The following is a 22,729-nucleotide window of genomic DNA, read 5'->3' as shown; positions in this document are numbered from 1 at the left end:
AATGCTTCTTGTTGATCATGCTGCCGCCTGGTGGTGCTAAAAGTCAGATTAGAAGAAAAGGAAAAGGAAAGAATGGAGTTTTAGTTGGACTTCGATGTGTGTTGGTGTGCGTGCGAAACATGATTCAGCAATTTTCTTTTGCTGATCATGTTATGATCTTGTTACCAGACGCTATGTAAAAAGGAGTGTTAGTTGTCATATGATTTGGAAAATCCATCGTTATCTTCAAATATGTATATACCTCATTAAAAATAGTATTGCAAAACTGAATATTCTGGTGATTTCAAGTAAGTCATTATTAACGTAAATCGGCCCCAAGTAATATTTTATAACGACGAGGGGGCGTGATCGAGATTAAGAGTGAAACAAAGGACTTGGCAGGTGGCACTCTAAGGTAATGGACTTATAGTCAGCGACTAACACAAAAATTTGTCGAAATAAGTCAATTCTCCAACAGAAATCACAACATAATGCTGTCACTGCATTCGCATGGAATGGCTGTCTGTTAAATTCTCTGAATCGGAAGAAAGGACGGTTTTTGTGAGTGGATTCGACGGATGTGCAGTGTTTCAACTTAAAATGTGATCACACCTATCGACGAGCCATGGCGGACAGAAAATATTGAAGTGAGTAGTAAAAGTATACTTACGAATTCATTACGTAAATGGGGCGACAAATGTATAGAAAAGCTTGTTTATCTCAGGTACGTTTGTTCATTTCCAATAAATGGCACTGTAATATGTAATTTTGTCAGTTTTTTCTTTCACAGATTGCATGACGTGGTGAGAACGTGATTGTTGAATTACTTGTGTTCAATCCATGAAACTAGGTGATGCTCTCGTCTATTTTCGTAATACGCCTTAGGTCTTCGCCCAGGTGATTCCCGTCCGAGTCTGGACCGTACGGTGAGGTGCATCGCGCCTTCCTTGAGCGATTGTCGTGTGGACGAGCTTTCTGAACCCACAAATAAAATAGTGCAAAGCTATATTATTTGGGGGCAAAGAATAGAGAGTTCTCCACGGTGGCCGGTTAAGGAGGGTGGGTACCGAACAGCACTATGCTGGACCCTAATAAATGCACAGTGTTATGAACCACTGTGGAAAAGATATTTGGATCTGTTTCTCATACCACTTGCTTCTTTAGTAAAATGTACATGGGTTAGAATCAATCAGCTAATAAATACTGGTAAAAATGATAGTGGCTGATATTCCAAAAAATGGACAAAAATATTTGAATTGTAGATAGACTTAACGATTACTTTTACTTCTTAAGCAAGGTAGCTTTTCCACATCCTGGAAACAAGTTTCTATAGTCTTTCGCCCCTTGCAAAAGGAATTGTTTCTGTTCTTCAATTTTAATTATAACTGCATTATGATTTTCCATTAACGTCGCTCATTCCGCTGCGTCATTTGTAACATGCAGCTTATCAACTACTTTTATCCCGAAAAGAAATTCAATCATTTGTCGACCAACAAACCGAATCAAGGTCTAGAAAACCTGGAGAAATCCGAAACCTTTCGAAGAACTTCTTCATGTTTCCTATCACAAAATCAGCAATTTCTTTTTCTTCAATATCATCCATTTCACTAGCGTGCAGTTCAAGTCGCTTCATCATTTCATATGAACTGCCACTATTTTTAATTTTTTCTGATATTTTGTGTTTTGTTCATTATTGGCATTCTCGTCAAAAAAGGAAAGTGCTCACACTTCTCTGAGAGGTACCATAGATGTTAGGAAAAATTTAATAAAGCCACTCTCGAGACATCAGAGTTTAGAAGTTTGTACGTTTGAAGGCTCTTCAAAAATTGTAAATCTTGATATGGTGAATGAGATGCACTGGAACAAGCAAACCAAGCTTTTACATACAACATAAACCGAGCTTTTTAGAACAAGAAAAGTACACACTTGACGTAGTCCTTCTTCTTCCCGCTCATTTAATTTAAACTGATTATTAAAGAGAAATACTTTTAAACATGGCTTTTCCCTTTAAACAAGGCTTTTCCCATCCAAATTGCCTGATGTACAGCTCCAAGCAAAAGTAAAGAAATACCTCCAGAAGGCGTACTTCCTTGAAAAATTATTGTAAGCTCCAAAAGTTCCCTGTAATCTTCTCTGCAATGCTTCTCTGCATTTCCAAATTTTGAACAACAAAAACTAGCGTATCTTTTTTTATATTGCAAAGAGACTGAATTAACATTTCGATCAGAAATTCATGTAACAAAATTGTTGTGTTGAAATCTCGGCCACTCTTTCTGGAAACGCTTAAAAATTGGCACATCTGCACCGGAAGAAACTGAAACACATTCTTCAAATATACACTTTAATTTCAATTCAAAAATGTGATTCCTACACGGAAGATGTAAAAGATCTTTTCCCAATTTCTGTTCAAGAAGAATACAAGCTCCATTGATACGTCCAGTATTAGAAGAAGTAGTGTCCCAATGCCTCTGCTATTGCGATTAATATGTGCATGGAGCTCTATCAATAAATTTATAGCGATCAAAAGCCTCAACGAGTTGTGGAGTAATAAAACGTACTTTCCCTCTTGTTCTCGAAAATCCTGTCACTACCTCATCATAATCTACTCCTTCCATTGAATTTGTATGTTCTGTTTGGTATAGATCTTCGTCTTCACCACTTGAATTTATAATCGACTATTCACCCGTATCGCCCACTTCACAAGTCGTCTTTTTGCATTTGAGATATAAGGAATTCCTTGTCCTTTCTTGAATTTGTATTAAGTCTAAATAAAGCATTTGCATGCGCTATATCAAATAAATCGTCTAACGTATCTAAGAAATATGTCTTGTCTCCTCTTCCCTTTACTATTTTCTATACTTGATTTTTGAAACCGATGTCACATTTCGTACAATCCAACGAATTTATCGATGCTGTGGTATCCTTGATCGGTATTCTTGCTTTAGACCAAAATATTTCTGTTTCACGAATTGCTAACCGAGCATTCTTTCTTAAAGGTAATTTCACATTCGCATGTTATAAAAGAATGCACCAAATACTTGTCTGTTGGACAGTAACTTAGAATCAACCCAATATCTGTTTTCTCATATTACCGAGGTAAATACCACTACGATAACTGATTTCACCAGACAATGAACACATAATAATCACTTTGTTCATTTAATCACATGTGATGATACAAAAACCACAACGAAACTTCAATCCCCTAAAAATTACAATCATATGAAAAGATTACAAGTACAAAATGCAGAAACTCAAATACATGTTACAAATAGTCTGAAGTTAATTCTTTTACAATAACAGTTGTTATTAAAACCAAAGAAGAGAACAATTAGTTGTAAATGGTCGTAAAAACAATTGTTTGATATTTATTTATTATTTCCAATTTAATTCTGTTCATAAATCTGCTCCAAATTACACAAAAAATGGTATGAAATAGAATTTAAACCCGTGAATGTATTGCGATCTATTGAGCAACATAGGAAACTACTGTTTTCTAAATCGTATTGCTATAAGGATTAAAATGTCTTTGCGGTCTCATTTATCGTCGTCATAATGAACTGAAATTTGCAGAGAACACTTTTCTCATTAAAAGGAAAAAGATAAAGGGGTGCGGTCTCAGATATACACAACGTGCGAAATAAGGACCACCCTAACGGCCATTCTCCTACAGAGCGAGCCAAAACGTGATTTTTTTCCCTTCGCCTTTACATAAAAATGTAAATAAAATTTTCATTATTTTCCGGACACTGTTTCATTTTTAACTGCCTTAACATCAAAAATAATACAAGAAGACCATATCTGTACGAGTTAGCATTAGAACTAATAAATGAAAACCTGAAAGCTCCTCCTAAAATATCAACTTTGCAAAAAAATTGCTGGTGTGCTTGGCACAATACAGAAAACAAACTACCGATGATGAACGAGTCTAACCAATCCGAGGAGATATTTGCTACATCTGCGGGTCAAGGGAAAACAACAGAACTCGCCTTGAATGTAATGATTGTGGAAAAAACGTGTTCAGAAAGCAGTCAACAGTTATCACTACTTGCAATACATGCCAGCAATGACAGAAAGAAGGCAGTGACGTGGATGTTGATTAAATTTGAACCCGCCTTTAGTCTATATATTGTGGAAAAACATGCAAAAAACACTCAATCATTAGTGCTCCCTGCAATAAATATCAGCATTATCACAAGCTCAGTGACATGGATGTCGATTAGGTTAGATTCTAATCTTTTGTGATTTGTTGAGTGTGTTCACTCATATTTAGCAGTATGGTAATTTAATTTAAACGTATATTTTGGTCAACAATGATTTGTCTTAATTTACTAAACCTAAATGCTTCAAAACATACACTTTGCATCATGCACAATGCTGAAAAATGTGAATAATCGATCACGGCCGAATTGTCATCGTCGCGAGCGGAAACGTGAATTGGCAGTACGTGAGATTGATACGAGATATTGAACTTATTATATCGCACTCTTGACAACTAAGATGTTTAGCATTCGTATATTTTATCACGTGTGTAACTTGAATATAACTTTTTATGAACAAAGATGATTTTTCAGTAACTAGTTTCACACATCTTACAATGTCTTTCCACTAACAAAATATGGACTTCATGTAAACGCTTTTCACAATTTTGTACAGCCATTTTTTACGTGTATGAGATAGTGTTTCCCCAAAATTGAACTTCGGATATACCATTTTTCATAGTCTTGACACGTGCAGTTCTTCTCCATTTGTATTAATACACCTCTTGCGAAATATAAACCTTAATCAAGTCCTTTGTACGCACTTGGAACGCTTTTGTTTGTTCCTTAGTATTTAATGATATGTTTTCTCCTGTGTGTTTTAACATGTGCATTGTAAAACGTGAGCTCTATATAAATCATCTTTTCAGCTGTGTGTTGTCATGCGTGTGAGAGTTTCATTTGTGTATTAAAATGTCTTGCCAAACTTGAACATAGACCAAATACTTTTCCACATTCGTCGTATGTGTGAAGTTTTCCACTTGTGTATATTAAAATTTGTCTTGCCAAGCTTGAACGCGAATCAAATGACGCACTAGAATCAGAAGTTGCTAACTCATTATTGCTAGATTTTACAGGATCGAGTTTTAAATTTTATAGAAATATGTTGAAATACCGACATATTAATACAGTGGTCTAAAATTTTGTATGCTGGTTCGTTTCGACAGGTGTGACGTTGTCTTAAAGAACCAGATACTTATAACGTAAACAGAAAGTTTTTGAATAAAACTTAAAACCTGATTTAACAACTTTTCTGATAAAACGAGTGAAAAGTTGGTAAGTCAGTATGCTCAACAACATCTGAGTACACAACAAAAAGTAGGTAATAAATACGAAAGATAAGCAAAAACCTTATTTTTAACAACCAACATGCACATTCACTTTACATCATCATCCCGAGCTTCAGAAACGACTGTGAGCGAGAAAGAATAGAAGATACTGTGTGACGAACTTTGGTACACTCCCTCTTTTCGAACATACAGCACGAATTCCGGTAAAGTCATTAACACTTTGGATAAGAGTGCCATTAATGTCGCTTTGAAATCAAGGACGTCAACAACTGGAGTGCAATCATGTTCCCTATTATTAGTGAGTCATTTTTTAACACATACAACCTTAATACGATTTTAACCTAAGGTTTGTCTGATCAGTTTAACTAATTTGGAACGGACGGACTTCATTTTTTCATCGCTTTTTATCTTCAATTGGTCGAAAGTTTCTGTCAATGAGAATGAAAGAATGTGCTGGAAACAGGAAATATAAATATATGCGGTGAAAAGGGAACTGTGCAACCATGTATCGGACAGCAAGATGCAGCGAAAACGCAGATGGTCCAGAAAGTCCTAGTGTTGGAATAGACATGCAACATGTTTTTTGCTGGATTTACACTTGTAGCTGATGAGGAGGGTGCGCCCTTATTATCGGTGTCCCTAACTCTCTTACATGTAAGCAGTCTTAGAGGGTTATATTTGGAGTTTTTTATCTTTAGATAAACATTCACTTGTGAAATCGTCACTTGAATCTTCTTGGGCATCTACCACCTTTTCACTATGCAGCAATCCCTGTGGCGGCAAAGCAGAAGCGCCGTTCGTAGAGTAGATGCGGAACCAATTTCGTAGAGTAGATGCGTAGCATATCCCCCAAAATACGGACTTTACAACTTGTCTTCCAAAGCTCACATTCCATTACAAAGGGCAGGTAGAACATTTCAAGGGCTTATGTGGTCTGATTCCTTTAACATTTAATTCTATTGTAGACCTCTTTAGCAGGGTATTTATCGTGCACTTAACATTTCTTATAAAAAATTCTTTTCCATATGCTATGTCTAGTTACGTGTGTTGCCAAAGCTGATTTCAAACTAAATCCTATTGAACACCCTTCGCTTGGTGTTTGGTTATTGAACTGTGTTTTGACCTGCGATTTGCCAAATGTGAACTGCCGGTAAATGTCCTCCTACACTCTCCGCGCGTGCGAAATTTTCGTCTTGTGTGAATTAACATTTAATTTGCTATTTGTGAACCTTGAGTAAATGCCATGCTACGCTCTTTGCATCTCTTTGCTTTTCACTTGTGAATTTAAATGCTTTGCAAGGTTTGAGCGTAGACAATATCCTTTTCCACATCTTTCAAGTGTGATGTTTTGGTCCTGAGTGGCTCAACACGTACGAACGTTGAATAAGTTCCATTCCAGGATCTTTACGCGTGTGAGGTTTTGCTGCTGTGTGGATTAACATGTGTCTAGTCAAACTTGAACGTCGATTAAATGCCTTACCGCACTCTTGGCATGTGTGATGTTTTTCTCCTGTATGGATTAACAAGTGTGTAACCAAATTTGAACGTCGACTAAATGCCTTACCACACTCTTGGCATGTGTAATGTTTTGCTTCTGCGTGAAGTAACACGTGTTTTGCCAAACTTGAACTTCGATTAAATGCCATGCCACACTCTTGGCAAGTGTGAAAATTTTTTCCTGTGTGGATCATCATGTGTCTAGCCAAATTTGAACGTCGATTAAATGCCTTACCACACTCATGGCACATGTGAGCTTTTTCTCCTGTGTGGATTAACATGTGTGTTGCCAAATTTGAACGTAGATGAAATGCCTTACCACACTCTTGGCATGTGTGATGTTTTTCTCCTGTGTGGATTAACATGTGTTTGACCAAACTAGGACGCCCACTAAATGCTTCACCACATTCTTGGCATGTGTGAGTTTTTTCTCCTGTGTGGATTAACATGTGTATAGCCAAACTTGAACGATATTTAAATCCGAGACCACACTCTTGGCATGTGTACCCTTTTTCTCCTGTGTGGACTGTCATGTGTCTATTCAAATACGAACGTCGATTAAATGCCTTACCACACTCATGGCACGTGTGAGCTTTTTCTCCTGTGTGGATTAACGTGTGTATAGCCAAACTTGAACGATATTTAAATCCTTGACCACACTCTTGGCATGTGTGAGCTTTTTCTCCTGTGTGGATTAACATGTTTGTAGCCATATTTGAATGTAGACTAAATCTTTCACCACACTCTCGGCACGTGTTACGTTTCTCTCCTGAGTGGATCAATGCATGTCTAGTCAAACTTGAACGCCTATCAAATGCCTTACCACACTCTTGGCACGTGTGAGCTCTTTCTCCTGTGTGGATTAACATGTGTGTAGCCAAACGTGAAGGTCGATTAAATTCCCGACCACACTCTTGGCATGTGTATTGTTTTCCTCCTGTATGTATTAAGATGTGCGTAGCCAAACTTGAACACCCACTAAATTCCAATCCACAGACTCCGCAGATGTGGGATTTCTCACCTGCATGAACTAACTTACCGCTTGACAAAGTGTAACTTTTACTAAAACGTTTATCACTCTTTTGGTATGTATGGCGCTTTTCACTTTCCTGTGTCACCGTATGTCTTGACACACGTGATCGATGAAATCCTTTGCCAAACTGGAGGCAAGTATGAGATTCCTCATAAGAATGAGAAACGGCTTTCTTTAATGTAATAAACGTATCTTCTTCTGCGTGGAAAGTTAATACGTTATCGCGCCTGTAACAAATTCAACAAAAAAGGAAATGTGAATGGAGATAATGATTAAGTAGCAACAAAAAAATGTAATCATTCGCTATATTTCATAATAAAATTACGCTTAATTTATTACATGAAATATTGTAGAAATATGAAGTGGAGTACCACAGAGAAATCTCCATATCTCTCTATTCTGAAAATAAGAGGCTATGGTTTGTTTCACTATGTCGAATTGAACCATCATTTATGTTGTAGCGGACATGAGTTTTTGACCAAGTAATGGCGGCTGCTTTGAAACAAATGCACAGTACGTGAATTAAATGTCTTATCTGTAGTTTCGAGTGGAGAAAAAACAAACTTGTGATCCAAAGTTTTAAGAACAACTCAACTAATTAATTTAAACTGTACCGAATATCATTCACTTATATCATTATAAGAGGAACACGAAAGGCTTTTTGAAACGAAAAAAACATACAACTTTCCAAGCTGAGGCAGAGAAACTTAACGTAACCAGACTAATGACGAATCATTTACAGCGCAGTGATCGTGGTTCAGTGGTCTAGGCGCTTGACCAGTAATCTGGAGGTTCTTCGATCGAGTACGCGTCGAGCAATTTTCTTTTTTACTTTAGGAATTTTGATGGCGATTAATCGGCGATAACACACCTTATTACATTCAAATATTTGAATACTCGCTTGTTTCAACACTTGAACTATCGAATTTTAAGAACTAATACTAGTAATAATAATCTCGAAGCATATTTAAAAATTAATTACTTATTTTCGCTCAGGTCATACCATCACAAGCAGAAACGTGATATTAGGCAAAAAATACTTTGGTTTTGTTTAATGTTGCCCATGAAAAGACGATTTCTTCATCTAGACTCTAAAACAAATCAAACAAAATCGGGATTAGACTGAACATTTTAATGCTACCCGGGACAAGCTTAACTCACACTATCGTCATGCTTTGGAGATGAGAATCGAGACGAGACGAAAAGTATCGTAAACATTTCTCGTCTTATCTCGATTCTCGAAATAGTGTATGCCACTCTTTAGGCAACAATTGCTCTGTAGACTCAATCTTATACATTCTTTTGTTACTTTGGATTTCAGAGCTCACTGAATTATGGTCTGTGTATATATTTTTGTAGCAAAGCTTATATAATTACATCTGCAAACTCTACAAGTTAGTTTATTACAAGCTTTAGTGTTCAATTATATTCCGGTTTTTTTATTACAGTTAGTTTCCTGAAAACGTACAGTAGAATATTTTCTACACGAAATATTAGCGGAAAGCTTTCGTTGAATTTGAGAGGTGTCTTATGAAGGTACGGAACCCCTTGCCCGAAACACCTACGTTTAAGTAAGTTTTGCCAAATTTTAAGGCAACTTTAAAACTTTTAATAGCATTATTACATTATTAATATTATTATTACTGAAGTGTTGTAAATTTAATAGTACAAACTATTCCACCCAGCTACCGCCTAGTGGGGACTGTGCTGTGCAAACGTGTTCACATGTTTTCTCCGTGTTCTGCCTTCTCCCACTTTCTTTATTCCAATATTTCTTTCATTCTCATCATCGACGTCTTCTGTAGCTTAGCCGGCATAGCCATTACTTGAAAAGGAATTTTCTTACGGCTCTTGAGAGTTCAAAATCCCTACTTTCTACACCAAATTTTCCTCGAAAAATTTCGTTATAACATTTAACTAGTTGTAAGGAAACTTTCCGTTATAACATTTAGCTAATTGTAGAGAAACTATCCGTTATAAAATTTAGCTAATTGTAGAGAAATTTTCCGTTATAACGTTTAGCTAGTTGTAGGAACATATGGAGAGGCCATGTGCTGTTAGTCTTGACACTTCTCTCCAATACCGATTATTTTGTAACTTCTGGCTTACACTACGGGCGATTTTACAGGCTTTAATACAATGTGTCCTCAAACGGAATTTATTATTATTATTATTATTATTACTGAATATTTGAGACCTTAATGTTACGTCCTACTGCAATGCAAATAAACATACTGAAATTACGAAAGTGAAAATAAATTCTTTGGACCCTATATAAGGATGAATTGAGTTATGAGAGATACTTTGCAAAGAAAATATAGGAAAACGGTGTCAGCTACTGGATAATGTGAAAATCGAAAATTCGGATGCCTTAAAAGAAGCTAAGTAGGATTTGTCATCATCACAATATCCTTTCTTTGGATAAAAAGCATTGGACTATGTATTCGTTATATTGAAATATTCTCAAAATATAAAAAAATAATAGTTATTATTTATCAATTTCTTTTGAACGAATATATGGAACTTGTAAATGCCGAACGAAAACACTATTATTATTTCTAGTAAGGGTGGAAGAGCACTTAGTAACAGTTCCACAATCACGTTTCAGGCAAATTTATGACTCATACTAGGCCTGAAGAATGACCCGTTTGTATTAATGAATTGTTTGCGAAACAAGGGAAGTTTTCAGACAGTAGAAATCGAGATTGTAGAATATGAAGTCGTGTAATTACATTTTGAAGGAAGTCGTTCCAACTCTAACTTGTAAGAACGAGACAAATTGATATTTTTTCATGTTATTATACATCAGAAATATGAAAATTCTAAATTATAATTTTTTTCTGAATATCCTTGGAGGATCGAACCGCGGACCCCTAACACACGAAGCGAATGCTTAAGCCACTACCCGCTCTTTTAAGTAAGAGTCAAGAATCACTCGTCTATATACGAAATTCCAAACGCTTACGATTTCAATGTTTTATTAACCATGAATCATTGATTTTGGTCATGATAAAATAGTGCAGTCTAGAGAATTCAAGATTAAATTTTAAAAAGACAAAAAATATCTCTGTAACTTCTCTGTATTATATTCGGTTATTCTAGTTTTACAGGTAATTTCAATAACCTTGAACGACTGGGACACGAACACAAATACAACGAGGGCTTTTTATATCTCAAAGGCTTTCCCATCGGGAATCGAAAGTGAGACCTCGCCTACTAAACAATTTGATGGCTGGAGTGCCTGGTTCGTTCCCAAGGCAAGTAAGGTTGAGACGGCCAACATAGTGTTCGTGGGGTTTCTCGGGACACGCCCAATTCCTCATTCCACCAATTCGTCCATCGTAATTCACTTGCTTCAATCATAGTTTTCCTTAACCTAACAGACATAATCGTTTGACATTAAGCGATTTCATTTTCAAGCTGTTAACCCAGACCAATCCGAATCGAAAAACAGTTGTATTTTCTGTTGCTCATTAACGTTTTCTCACAAAAACAATATGTAGAAAAAGTCACGGCGAATCGTAATTGCATTCAAAAATGAAACAGCAGACTAGCAATACCTTAACCTAAAATGAAAGCATTACATACCGTTTGGAACTTTTCCAAAATCTGTACGGATATTCTGAAAAGTGCCACAATTGGAGTTAGTCATCGAGTCGGTGGGTCAGTCGATCGTCGGCCAACAGTACGCTACCCACTGCCACCGACCACCACCATGACCCACTAGGACCCACCACTCAGCATGACCCAGAAGTATGTATTTTCTGCACACGAAACTACATATATGACAGATTTAATTCTCATACTTTGAATTTGTTTCAAAGCAGTCGCCATTACCTGGTCCGTCACGATACATACGATATCAGAGTTAACTCAGGTACATAGAAAAATACTCATATTGTGCTATGTGTAATAAACATTTCATTATTATAAGTGAAAATAGAGACCCGTTCACTAACATTATTTATACATGAATACTTTTAGTGTCAGAAAATTTAAAAATCGGAAGAGGTTTTTTCAATTGCAGCTACAAGAATCTGTCACTATGATTAAAAGAAACAAAGGGACGATATAACAACTTCCAAAATTTTGCACAAGATACGTGATTTCATGAAGTATACCAATTTATAGTTGCGTTTTTATATAATCTGATACCTTGAGATAGTAAAATTTGCGTGTATTGATATGTAGCTACGTAGTTACATCTGATACATTCTAATAAAATAAATACTTTTGAGAAGCATAGAGTTTTCAATTTCTTGTACTCTTTATGTACTTATTTGAAATACATGATATAATGATTCCAGAATTTCACGTTAAGATAATATGAACAAGAATTAGCACCTTCGTTACTCTTATATTATTACTAGTGCTTTTATGTTTGTGCTCTCAACATAGAATTTATCATAACCTGTTGTAATGCTATTCGCAGAAATCGAAATATTTACTAGGTTTGGAATACTGCTTTACAGGATTTTTGCAAACAATGCCCCTCGAGTGTTATTAGTATCGTGAAACACTCTAGTCATTATTGTTTCTTTACGCTAAAGTAAAAAGGGCGTGCGAAGATAAATACTACACTGTGAATACCGAAAAACTGGAGAAATATGTTATGCATCACATTATAAAATACAGGGAGCTGTACTGTTTGAAATGTATAATTTAATATGCTGAGCGTGCTCATTTAAGTGGCATTTTATTACGTTACGTTCATTCAAATGGGTATCATAAAGACGGGAAGAGGATTAAAATTGTACGTCGAATATTATAATCTGAGTGGTCTCTTGTTAGAGAAAGGACAGCTGGCACACTAGCTTTTTTCCTTTTAAAAAAGTATTGCGTGCAGCAGAGTTTTCGGAAATAAACATTCAAGAGAGAAAAGACGAACAATCTGCATACTATACCTCAGTACAAAGATTTGACATCAATCTAATCTGGTATTAGTTACAGAAATGGCTGAACCAATTGATATTATATTTTACATGTCTGCAGTTAGCCAGACATGTAATTCATTTACAAAAAATTTATCTTTTCTTACGTTACTGTTACTAGAATGAAGATCCTACGAGTAAAAGAACATATTTAAGTTTTACATATTTAAGAACATATTCAAGCTAAAAGTTGTGAGTGGATTATGCTTAGGAGGTGTTTTTACGCTATACCAGTGAGCAAGTGATCTATTACTTACGAGATGAAAACGGGCAATTTCCGCAGATTTCATAATACATAAATTTACCATATGATATAAAATTAATATGCAATGTACAGAACTTCGTCACGCATTGCCTGATGCACTCAAGTGATCACAGTTTTGCTAGCATAAAAAGAATTATAGAAAAATTACGTTTTCAAGGGTATATTGTGAAATTAAGCTGTAAACTTCAAATCAACTTATAGACTTCTTTAGCTGTTTTAACAAGTGCTACGTCAAAAACAGCAAAAAGGCTTGTAGTATACGACTTAAAAAATTATTTACTGGGAAACAAAGTATTTTCATCATTTCTCTTTCAATCAACGCCTTTATCCTTTACGGACGTGCTTCTTTACTTATATGAAACAATCTACTTATATGGAGAAGTATATCTACGTACTTCTTGGGAAAAAATATCGAAAAATCACTATTTCTTCCTCCGTAATTCACATTAATATTACCTGTTTCATTCCCGCGTTACTACAATACAATACTCACGGAAGAATACGTACGGACACTCTTCACTAAGTATATCCACGTACCTTTAATGGCGTCATACATAATATACCATCTTTAAACACAAACTTGGAGGAATAAAATCACGTAATACTATATGTTTAATGTTGTAATGAACACCGGACACTTATAAACACTTACAACGACAAAACTACAAAATAATAATAATAATTAACATTTGAAATAAATTTTCAATAAAATCTTTTTTCCAGATTTTACCATCGCATTTCGAAGAAAGTATACATTTTATTTATACTATTTCAGACAAAGTGTATTTTCTTCGCGCAAATGCGTCTTGAAGTTAAGCTTTGGTTTTCTGCACATTCTTTTGCAGAGGTAGCACCGTCGTGATCAGATGTTTGTTTCGCTGGTTACAAGGAAGTACAACATACTGAGCATACGTTCGCGAAATTGTGAATGAAGGCCGAAAGAGTCAATTAATTGCAACAAACGTGACCTTCATTTCAAGTTTTCATTGTAGTTTTCACTGTGTAATTTTAGCAATAAATATTAAAAGCTTAAAAAGTAAAATATATACTTCACTTTAAACTTAAGTATACATTCAAGAATATACGAAACTCATTCACCCAGTGATTAACCAAACCCGAAGTCCCACACCTCATAAATTTAACTTCTCAACTGGATATCACCCTACACTAAACCATGGCAACTTGGATTATTAGAGCCCATTCTTAGAGTATCGTATTTTATAATATTATCTTATCGCTTTTGACACACCAACCTTTCACAAAAGTTTTACAGTGCACCAGCATATTACTGACGCAAGTGACGTGACCCGCCTATTCTAGACATATCAATTTCATTATTTGTGTAAAAATATGTGATGTCTTCCTACAGTAAATTTAACTACATATATATATAGCACGGAAACTTTCTTTCGTTCATCTCACGCTAAGTAAGTTATTCAAAATTTAACGTCTTTTTCCTGATTGTTAATATGCATTTTTAACCCTTTCAGCCCTGACTTATAAAATTGTGCAGGTAGATAGAATCACCAATATATACAAAACAGGTTGAACATGCACAATTGTGCAGGTTAATTTTTCCGAAAGCTAATAGTTAAAAAAAATTAAATCATGTTTATGAGGATTAGTAGATCAAACTAGATTATGGAAACCACTATGCTTTCTTTCAATTTTTTGAGATAAAAGAGATGATCATCCTTTTCTCAATCTGGTCTTTCTGTAGAATTGTTCAGAGTTCAGATGAGGTTTTGTAAGGCCGGTCAACAGATATTTTCTCCTTCCTGATCGATTGCAAGTAAAACTGTAGCTTCGTGATACGTCTATTCTAACAACTAAATTTATTCCAGTGATTAAAGCAACAGCCAGCAATTACAATAATTATTATACTTCCAAAGCAAATTTCTCATGCAAAGTGATGTTACTGGTATTAACCTTTAGACTTTTACAAACTAGTAAACTTTGGGGACACACATATCAACTGAAGTCTGCTGAACCGGACGAAACTTTACTTACATAATTTTTTATGCACTAACGTATATATCATTATATGCAAAAAAAAAATGACTTAAACGGGAATCAAAGTCATGAACTTAAAGTTTTTTTGTACGTCCTGGGTTTTACCAGAGAGCTAATATCTTGAGCTTTTATTTATATACTAGTTAGTAGTGGGAAAGAAGCGGGATAATATTGCATAAAAATGGAAAAAGGGAATAAAGAAGTGTTTAAAAATCTCTCAGAAATATTTTTACACTAAGACAACTATAATGATCAAGTTCAAAAAGTTACAAAATTCCTAAAATATTTGCGTTTATGAACAGTTGATACTGTGTTAGCGGAATGGGTGAAATAACAAACGTAAATGCCGGAATCGTAAAATCTTGTTGTGGTTAGGACATACATCATTGGCTGGAAAACGAACAAAATAACAGCATTGCCTAGTACTAAAATAATATTTCAGGTCAGGATAAAGGTTAAAATTTATGGCAGTGAAAAAGAAAGTGTGAAGGCGGCACATTTTTTATTAACCATTCACATAACTTCTGCAAAATATCTGTTACATAGCTACACGTTCTTTATGCGTGACTAAAAGTTTCAACCTGGTGGAGTGTATTAAACATGTTATACAATACGCAAATTAAACAAAGAATATCGTTTCACAGTGTGAATCTAAGACTTCCAAAATATGCGAATTCAATACTCAAACTTGAGGTAGTACATCTGAAACATTTTGTTCCCATATAGTAAGAAGATCAAAGAAGGAATCTGTTCCTTGGACGCTGGATCTATCTCAAAAATCTATTACTAGTTATCCGTTACTCTTTCACTTCTATAGAGATAAATGTTGAAAAAATCGTTAATTAGAAGCAAATCTATTTGAATATAAAGTTAAGGAAGAAGATAGAAGGTATCGTTGGGACGCTGATCCGATCGCAGAAGAGCTGCTCGACATCTTATACAGTTTTTCTCTATGAAAATTAAATAGCTGGATTACTAATCACTTACCAAACAACAGCTTCTACATACCTATTACCATTTTCGTTTTGTAGCGATAAATGTTGAAACCGGAGACGGATAATTTTAAACATGTCCAGTTTGAATAGAATTTCAACGCAAAAAATAAACATACTATTTGAATACAGAATCGATTACAGCGAACCGCAACGTGATAGATTTTAGCATTCTACCTCTAAGAAAATAAGTATTGAAATTGGATGTAGTAGTAAATTTGAAGTACTTCTGGATTTGACAGTGTCGTGAATAGTCATTATGTATTATATTCAGACGCTCAATCGCTTGCAGAAAACTAATTCTGGTTATCTGCTTGTTCTATGGAAAGGAACTTGAAAACTACATCGAATCGGATGTAACAGTAAATTTCAAACCGGTCTTTTTTGGAAGAGCTCTGTGGTAATCACGATATGTCCAATTTAAGAATTGAAACTATTCCAGAAAGCCGCACTTCGCTGTCTGTTACTTTCTCAGTTCTATAGGGTTTAAATGCTGAAAACCGAAATGGCTAATTTCAAACGCTCACGGTTTCAATAGAGGGTGGACGGAGGAGATGGACCTATTTTTGAGAATCTGAATCGATTGTACGAAACCGTATGTTGATATCTGTAATCGTCCTTACTCTACAGAAATCAGTATTGTAGTTACCAGTTTAGAAAATTTCAATAACTTCCGATTTCGTAACGTACTGTTGGTTATGATATGTCTACTACAGACCCTCAATGTCTGTTACGGTTTCCATCCTACGATAACAAATATTAACACCACAAATTGTTAATTTAAATCGCCCCGCTTTGAATAGGGTTTAGTGGAAAATGTGGAACCTTATCTTAGAACGCTCAGCTGATTGTAGAAACGCAGCTCTATGTCTTACCGCGATTGTCATATAGAAATAATTATTGAAACCTAAATTAATATTGAATTTGAGCCACTTCTTCTCTTGGTAGTGTTGTAGTCAATTTATTTCCGAAGCCCAATTGTTTTTTGCTATGTTTCCCTTGCTATGTTTCCGTACTCTGGTAATAAAAGTTCAAATTGGAAGTGGCTAGTATAACCTAGTTTGATTTGATTAAGATTTCAACACAGAAGATGGAACCTATGCTTGCCATACTTCATCCTGTGCAAAAAGTCGCTTCCTGATAGGTGTTACAGTGTTCTTTCAACGGAGATCAATTTTGTTACCAGTAGTACTAGTAATATCCAGGATAGTAGCGATATGTTGTTTTGAGATGCAGAATTCTTTGCAGCAAATCGCTTCTCTTTTCCTGTTACCGTCTTCGTACTACAGCAATGAACGATGAAACCGGTACTGAAACTGGCAACAATACAGAATTTGGAAAAGAGCCCATTTTGGCAGAGCGTCTACCCACTCATTATGTGTTGTGTATAGACACAGGATCATTTGGAAGAATCATTTCTCGTTATCGTTTACCGTTCCTTTCTACGGTTTCATTAGCTAAGTCTGAAACTAATGGCTAGTCTGAAGAAATTTCGGTTTGAGTATACGGTTAACCGAGGAAATTGAATTTATTCGAGGGACGCTGAAATATTTATAAGAAACACCTCCATGAAAGCATTTACCGTTTATTCTACACAAAAATTACTTTTGAAATTAGAAGCAACAGCAAATTTGAACCATATTCGTTTTTGGTAAGGTACATTGGATAGTATGAAATTGTGTTAAGACGCTGAATCGTTTGCAAACAAATACTCCTCGCTATATTACAATATTCGCTGTACAGCGATAAACGTTGAAATTTTAAATGGTCAAAAGAACAAATTCAGGTTTGAATAGATAGTTAAGGAAGAACGAACCTATTACCATATAATTAAAAAATAGTCGTGATATAACGCTAGACTCGACACCAGTTTTGGAATAAAAGATAATGTAAAAATGTGTGCTAGTCCAAATAAAACCAATACAAGTTTAACACAGATACTTTTTATATTTTATCAGAATAATAATCCATACGTCATTTTTGAAGAAAAAGAACTATTTGACAATACGTGTACGTCCTTAAAACTGATGCCACCGGCACTAACAGTGAAGTGAGTGGAAGGTTCAGCTGCATAGCACACACTCGCAGTAACATTCGGAATAAAGGAAAAATAACGCATTGGTGTAAAAAAAATTTGCTTTGGCATCGTTCTATATTTTCTGAAAAGATATCCTTACCTAATCACCGCTAACCTATGAACACTAAAATTGAAACATATAAATAATTATTAACAATTGTGAACATACAGAAATACATTTTGAAGAAAAGATAGGAAACTGTATGTATATATAACGAAACCCGGTTTAAACTACCCTAATCCATTAACACATGACCTAAGGTAACATACGTGAAATGCAAGAAAAGAAATATTAATGATATATGTGAGCATATAGAAACATATTTAGAATGAAAAATGGTAAAACTGCTGTCATGCTGTGTGTAATACATTAGAATGAAAAATGTATTTCAGACATCAACGCGCTAACCATCTAACCACCGAATCAACCTTGGAAGTATTGGTTTGTCCGTTTTATTTACTGTCCAAAAATGCGAAATTAAATCAAGATGTAAATTGTTTCGTGCAAAAATTAAGTACTATACACAGCATAACCCCTTAAAGAGAACTTTTCGGTTATCACCGACCTGACGCTCGTCTTTTTGGAGTTTAAAGGAAATAGGACAATTTTAATTTTAAACTTTATTAAATAAGCCTCTTATATGAAGAAACAATCTTGAATCATTCTCCAGTAGTTTGGTATTTTGTACATTTGTGGTAGTAAGCATAGCTCCGGTCTTACGGCTATATATGGTCAACAAACAGGAACCCTGATCACCTGAGTCCTACATTTCTGGTGACTGATTCTTTAATCTGACTTTCGGGACAATCATCCTCCACTTACGCACTGTTATAACTAAAAGATATAACGATAATTCTGGTCCCGATGCTACGGGTGAAAATCGGGATTTTCCCCGGCTGATTTGCTAAAGAACCTTCAGTGGTTTTCACGAACGCTTGGTTGTTACTCGGAAAAGGCACCCACGAAGGCGAGTGGAGTGCATTGTTCTAAAGTAAACACACGTTATAATCTTATGAGTGCTCCAATTGTACAGATTGAGCTTCGCAAACTAAATCGCCGTTTGCATACATGAGAACCATTTTTTTTAGTTTTTCATCAGTGATTGTATTATATTTCCATACGCCTCCGTGTAAAATAATTTTTTTCTAATATTGTCCAGAAATCAGCAATCAAGTGACTAGTACATATGTGTTAGCATCCTAACATTCGTTTGTAATCTCAGATTTGTGTGACGAACTCTGCCTCCAAATCATTGAAGAGGAAGGAATAATTGTGCCGACTTGGACGATCGCTTATTACTATCAGCAGATGACTCCAACAGACCCTTGGAATTATCCGACGTGGAACGCCTGAGATCCTTATAACTGCAACGCACCTGAAGGAGTTGACCGGTCGAAGATTATTGTAAGTAAGTGAAATCTTAATTTATCAATTGTGCCACATAGCCACATGCATTAAAAGAAAATAAAATCAGATAAAGAGGGAAATAAAAGAAGTCAAAACGGCCCTAAACATATACAGTGAAGGCTGCTTGTTCATTTGTAATCTTTTGATGTTCCTTTAATTTGTATGAATTACATTCAGTATTATTACATTTTCTGTACAGTTTAACCAGGTTTCGTGATTTGCACCGCAAGATAATTTTAGTTTGTTAATATATCTTAATTTGATCATTTGCTCACTTTTCCGTTTTTACGGTATCTATGTTTTGTCTACCGTTCTCCCCAGCTTCGGTTTATGACAAAACGTAGGTATGGAAGAAATCGTGATTTGCCGTAGCAAGGCTGGGATAAACGCAATAAACAAGTGGCAGAGAGAGAGAGAGATATGTAAAATTTTGGGAAAAAGACGAAAATCAATTTGAAGGTTACGATTATACTTACAAGATTCTATCAACTACCAAAAAACACGACTTCAACCACATGGCGACCGTTTTCCGGATTAAATTATAGTAATCTTCCTACAACTGCTTTTACAATACAATTAGTTATACAGATAACGTGTTGAGTTTTGAATCTGATTAGCCTAGTGTCGACAGCCAATTACCATCAGCTCATGCGCGAACACAATTAATTAAAAATAAAGAACACGGATAAATAAACACAAAAAATAAGTAATGTACATTTTTCGTGTAAGTTAAGTATATAGGTTTTGACTTTGAGAGCGAGAGAGAGATTAATGTAGCTTATAAAAAATTTTTCTTGTTGATTTTTAATGCTATGTAGATGTGAGTGGATAGCAAACAGCTGATTGAGAATACACACACAAATACATGTTTTACACTATGCACCTTCATACGCATTTATGAATAAGAGAAAATGTTTTGTATATGGTACTAGTTTATATCTGGGTTAATTTTATATTGAAGCACTTCGCAAAGTGAAACCTGAGTTGTGAAAAGATGGATTGGTTGTTAATGGTCGTAATATCAAAGTTGTTTGTTTCATGTTTTAAGTGCATATTTTTTATTTTCGTATTAAACTCAGACATTTATATTTTTGTACTTGAAATTAGTTGCTTGTTATTCATATCAAAATGGAGGCTAGTGTTTTAGAACTCTTTCAAGCAATGTTGAGAGAGGAATTAGAGAAACAATTAGAAACCATTGCTCAGAAAATGAAAATGAATATTGGACGTATAGGACAAAAAATAGATGAATTAGTAGGTTATATCCAGCAGTCTGTAACAGAAGCGATTTGGGAGCGTAGGAAAGAGTGAATTGAATGCCAAAGCTGGCAGTTTACGTAATAATATCAAAGTAGCCAATAACTCCTTAACTGAGGTACGCTCTGAATTAGTTAACGCGGCCAATCATGTTGATTCAGTAACTGCCCCGTTTAAAAATAGTGTAGTGGAATGAAAGAAAGGTCTCACTGGGTCCTATGAATACATGCGAACGGCACAGGTTGAGTGTAGGCAAGCCAACAAAATACAACAGTGCAAGGAAGTGCAAGGCGTAAAAGAAACCGTAAATACTCTTGAATTTGAGCCGGCCCACGTTCTGGAAGATATGTGCCAAATAAACCAGAAAGTCGATTACAGTCAGGAAAAGGAAATATGCAGTGTAGAGATAGCGAAAAAGGAAGAATCCTTACGTGTATCTGTAGACAATTATGTTTCTAATCTAATTGTTTTGCCGGCAAGGGATGCCGATGTTTCACACATGGTAAGCGGTAGCGTTGAGGTTGCGCGTATTCGCCCTCTCGAAGAAGCCAGGGAAGGCTTGAGAGTTGATTGTTGGTTTTGTATGATAACGATGTTACAGTGTTGTCGGGTTTGTGTAGCAGGCAAATGATTTTACGCGACTTAACAAATTCAAATTTGTCTTTGTAACCGTGTATATCTAACGTGAGTTGCTTTTTATTGCTGCAAATCCATTCCGCCTTTATCAGCTTTGAGTATTGTAGAAGGAAACGACTTCAAATTCACAGTTGAGAGTGTAAACCCGCCAAGCGAATTGTGTTTTACGTAGTGAACGTCTCGTACATAATCAATCGGTCGGAAATGTTCACCCTAAACAAGCGTAGAAGTAACACATCCACTAAAGCACACGCATTCGAAAGTATGTTTACATTATAGAGCCGAAATGTAACACCAAGGTTAAAAAGAAAAATAAGATAGCCAATGATACCCAGTTGAGTTTTCGTAATACATTAGTTAACGTAAACTCGATTTCGAGAAGCATAATCAGCAGAATTAAAATGAGCAGACGTGATCATAATACCAGTACCTCAGATACAACATTTGTTACTTTTCAGTAGCCGAAATGTGTGAACTTTCAAGCTAGTACTCCACTATTGCGAAATTGTAAAGAGCGAAAATTTAAGTGTAGGGCTACTCAGCATGCAGAACAGTTGATTACTCGTGATGATAACAATGTTCGTCGACCTCCACGTACAGAGTACTCTCAGAGCGCACAACCACGCATTAGGCGTGCCGTAGGAGATAAGTTGAGAATAAAAGAAAAGTGCTTTGGTAAGCATAATTCGGAACGAACTAAACTCGGTCGAAGACGAACTACAGGCAAATTAAAGTCGAGCTGTAGGCTAGCTTATTTCGAGTCAAACATGCGGAAAAAGTATACATCGACTACGAAGAGTACTAAAAAGCTTAAGCGAAAACACGTACCAACATTGTATAGTAAACTACATGGCAAATACAGTAATAGGAAGCGCAAACATAAAAAGAAATTTGACAGGTATCGCAATGCAGCGTAAATCCAATCGTCGTAAACGAAGGCGTGTCATTACGTGGAAATTTACTAAATGCGCTGTAAGGAGAAGAAAGGTTCCTTAAATTAAAGAAGCTAACTGGAAAAGTACACGGAAACGTGCTAAATTACAGCTTACAAGCGTAACCAGCACAGATGGAAAATTAAAATCTTAGCGCATAATAGCGTGAACTTCACCTGAACTCGGACTAAGCCCCGGAGGAGACGAGAAATCAGAAATACCGAATTTGAAAAAATGAAATGAAATCTTTAAGTTTTACGTCCCACGCTTATGCCGGTTAGGCTAAAGGAGACGGTGATGATGAATAATGAATGAAATGGTGGAATGAAGAAAGTAGGAGGAAACGGGAGAACCCAGAGAAAACCCACGCACACGGTGTT

General features: G+C 35.6%; 1 protein-coding gene across 1 annotated transcript in view; it reads right to left on the bottom strand.

Annotated features, from left to right (window-relative positions):
• Positions 1 to 2,243: 2,243 nt before the first annotated feature.
• Positions 2,244 to 22,729, bottom strand: part of LOC145690950 (uncharacterized) — a 36,854-nt gene continuing 16,368 nt past the window's right edge. The window contains exon 2 of the mRNA XM_081766413.1: positions 2,244 to 8,065. Within this exon, the coding sequence (XP_081622539.1) occupies positions 6,643 to 8,065 (1,423 nt within the window). The 3' untranslated portion in view covers positions 2,244 to 6,642. The remainder of the gene's footprint in view (positions 8,066 to 22,729) is intronic.

The sequence above is a fragment of the Thermobia domestica genome, chromosome 7 (assembly GCF_964235325.1).
Source record: "Thermobia domestica chromosome 7, izTheDome1.hap1.1, whole genome shotgun sequence".
Taxonomy (NCBI): domain Eukaryota; kingdom Metazoa; phylum Arthropoda; class Insecta; order Zygentoma; family Lepismatidae; genus Thermobia; species Thermobia domestica.
Note: the sequence above shows the minus strand (reverse complement) of the source record. Positions and strands in the feature narration are given on the sequence as shown.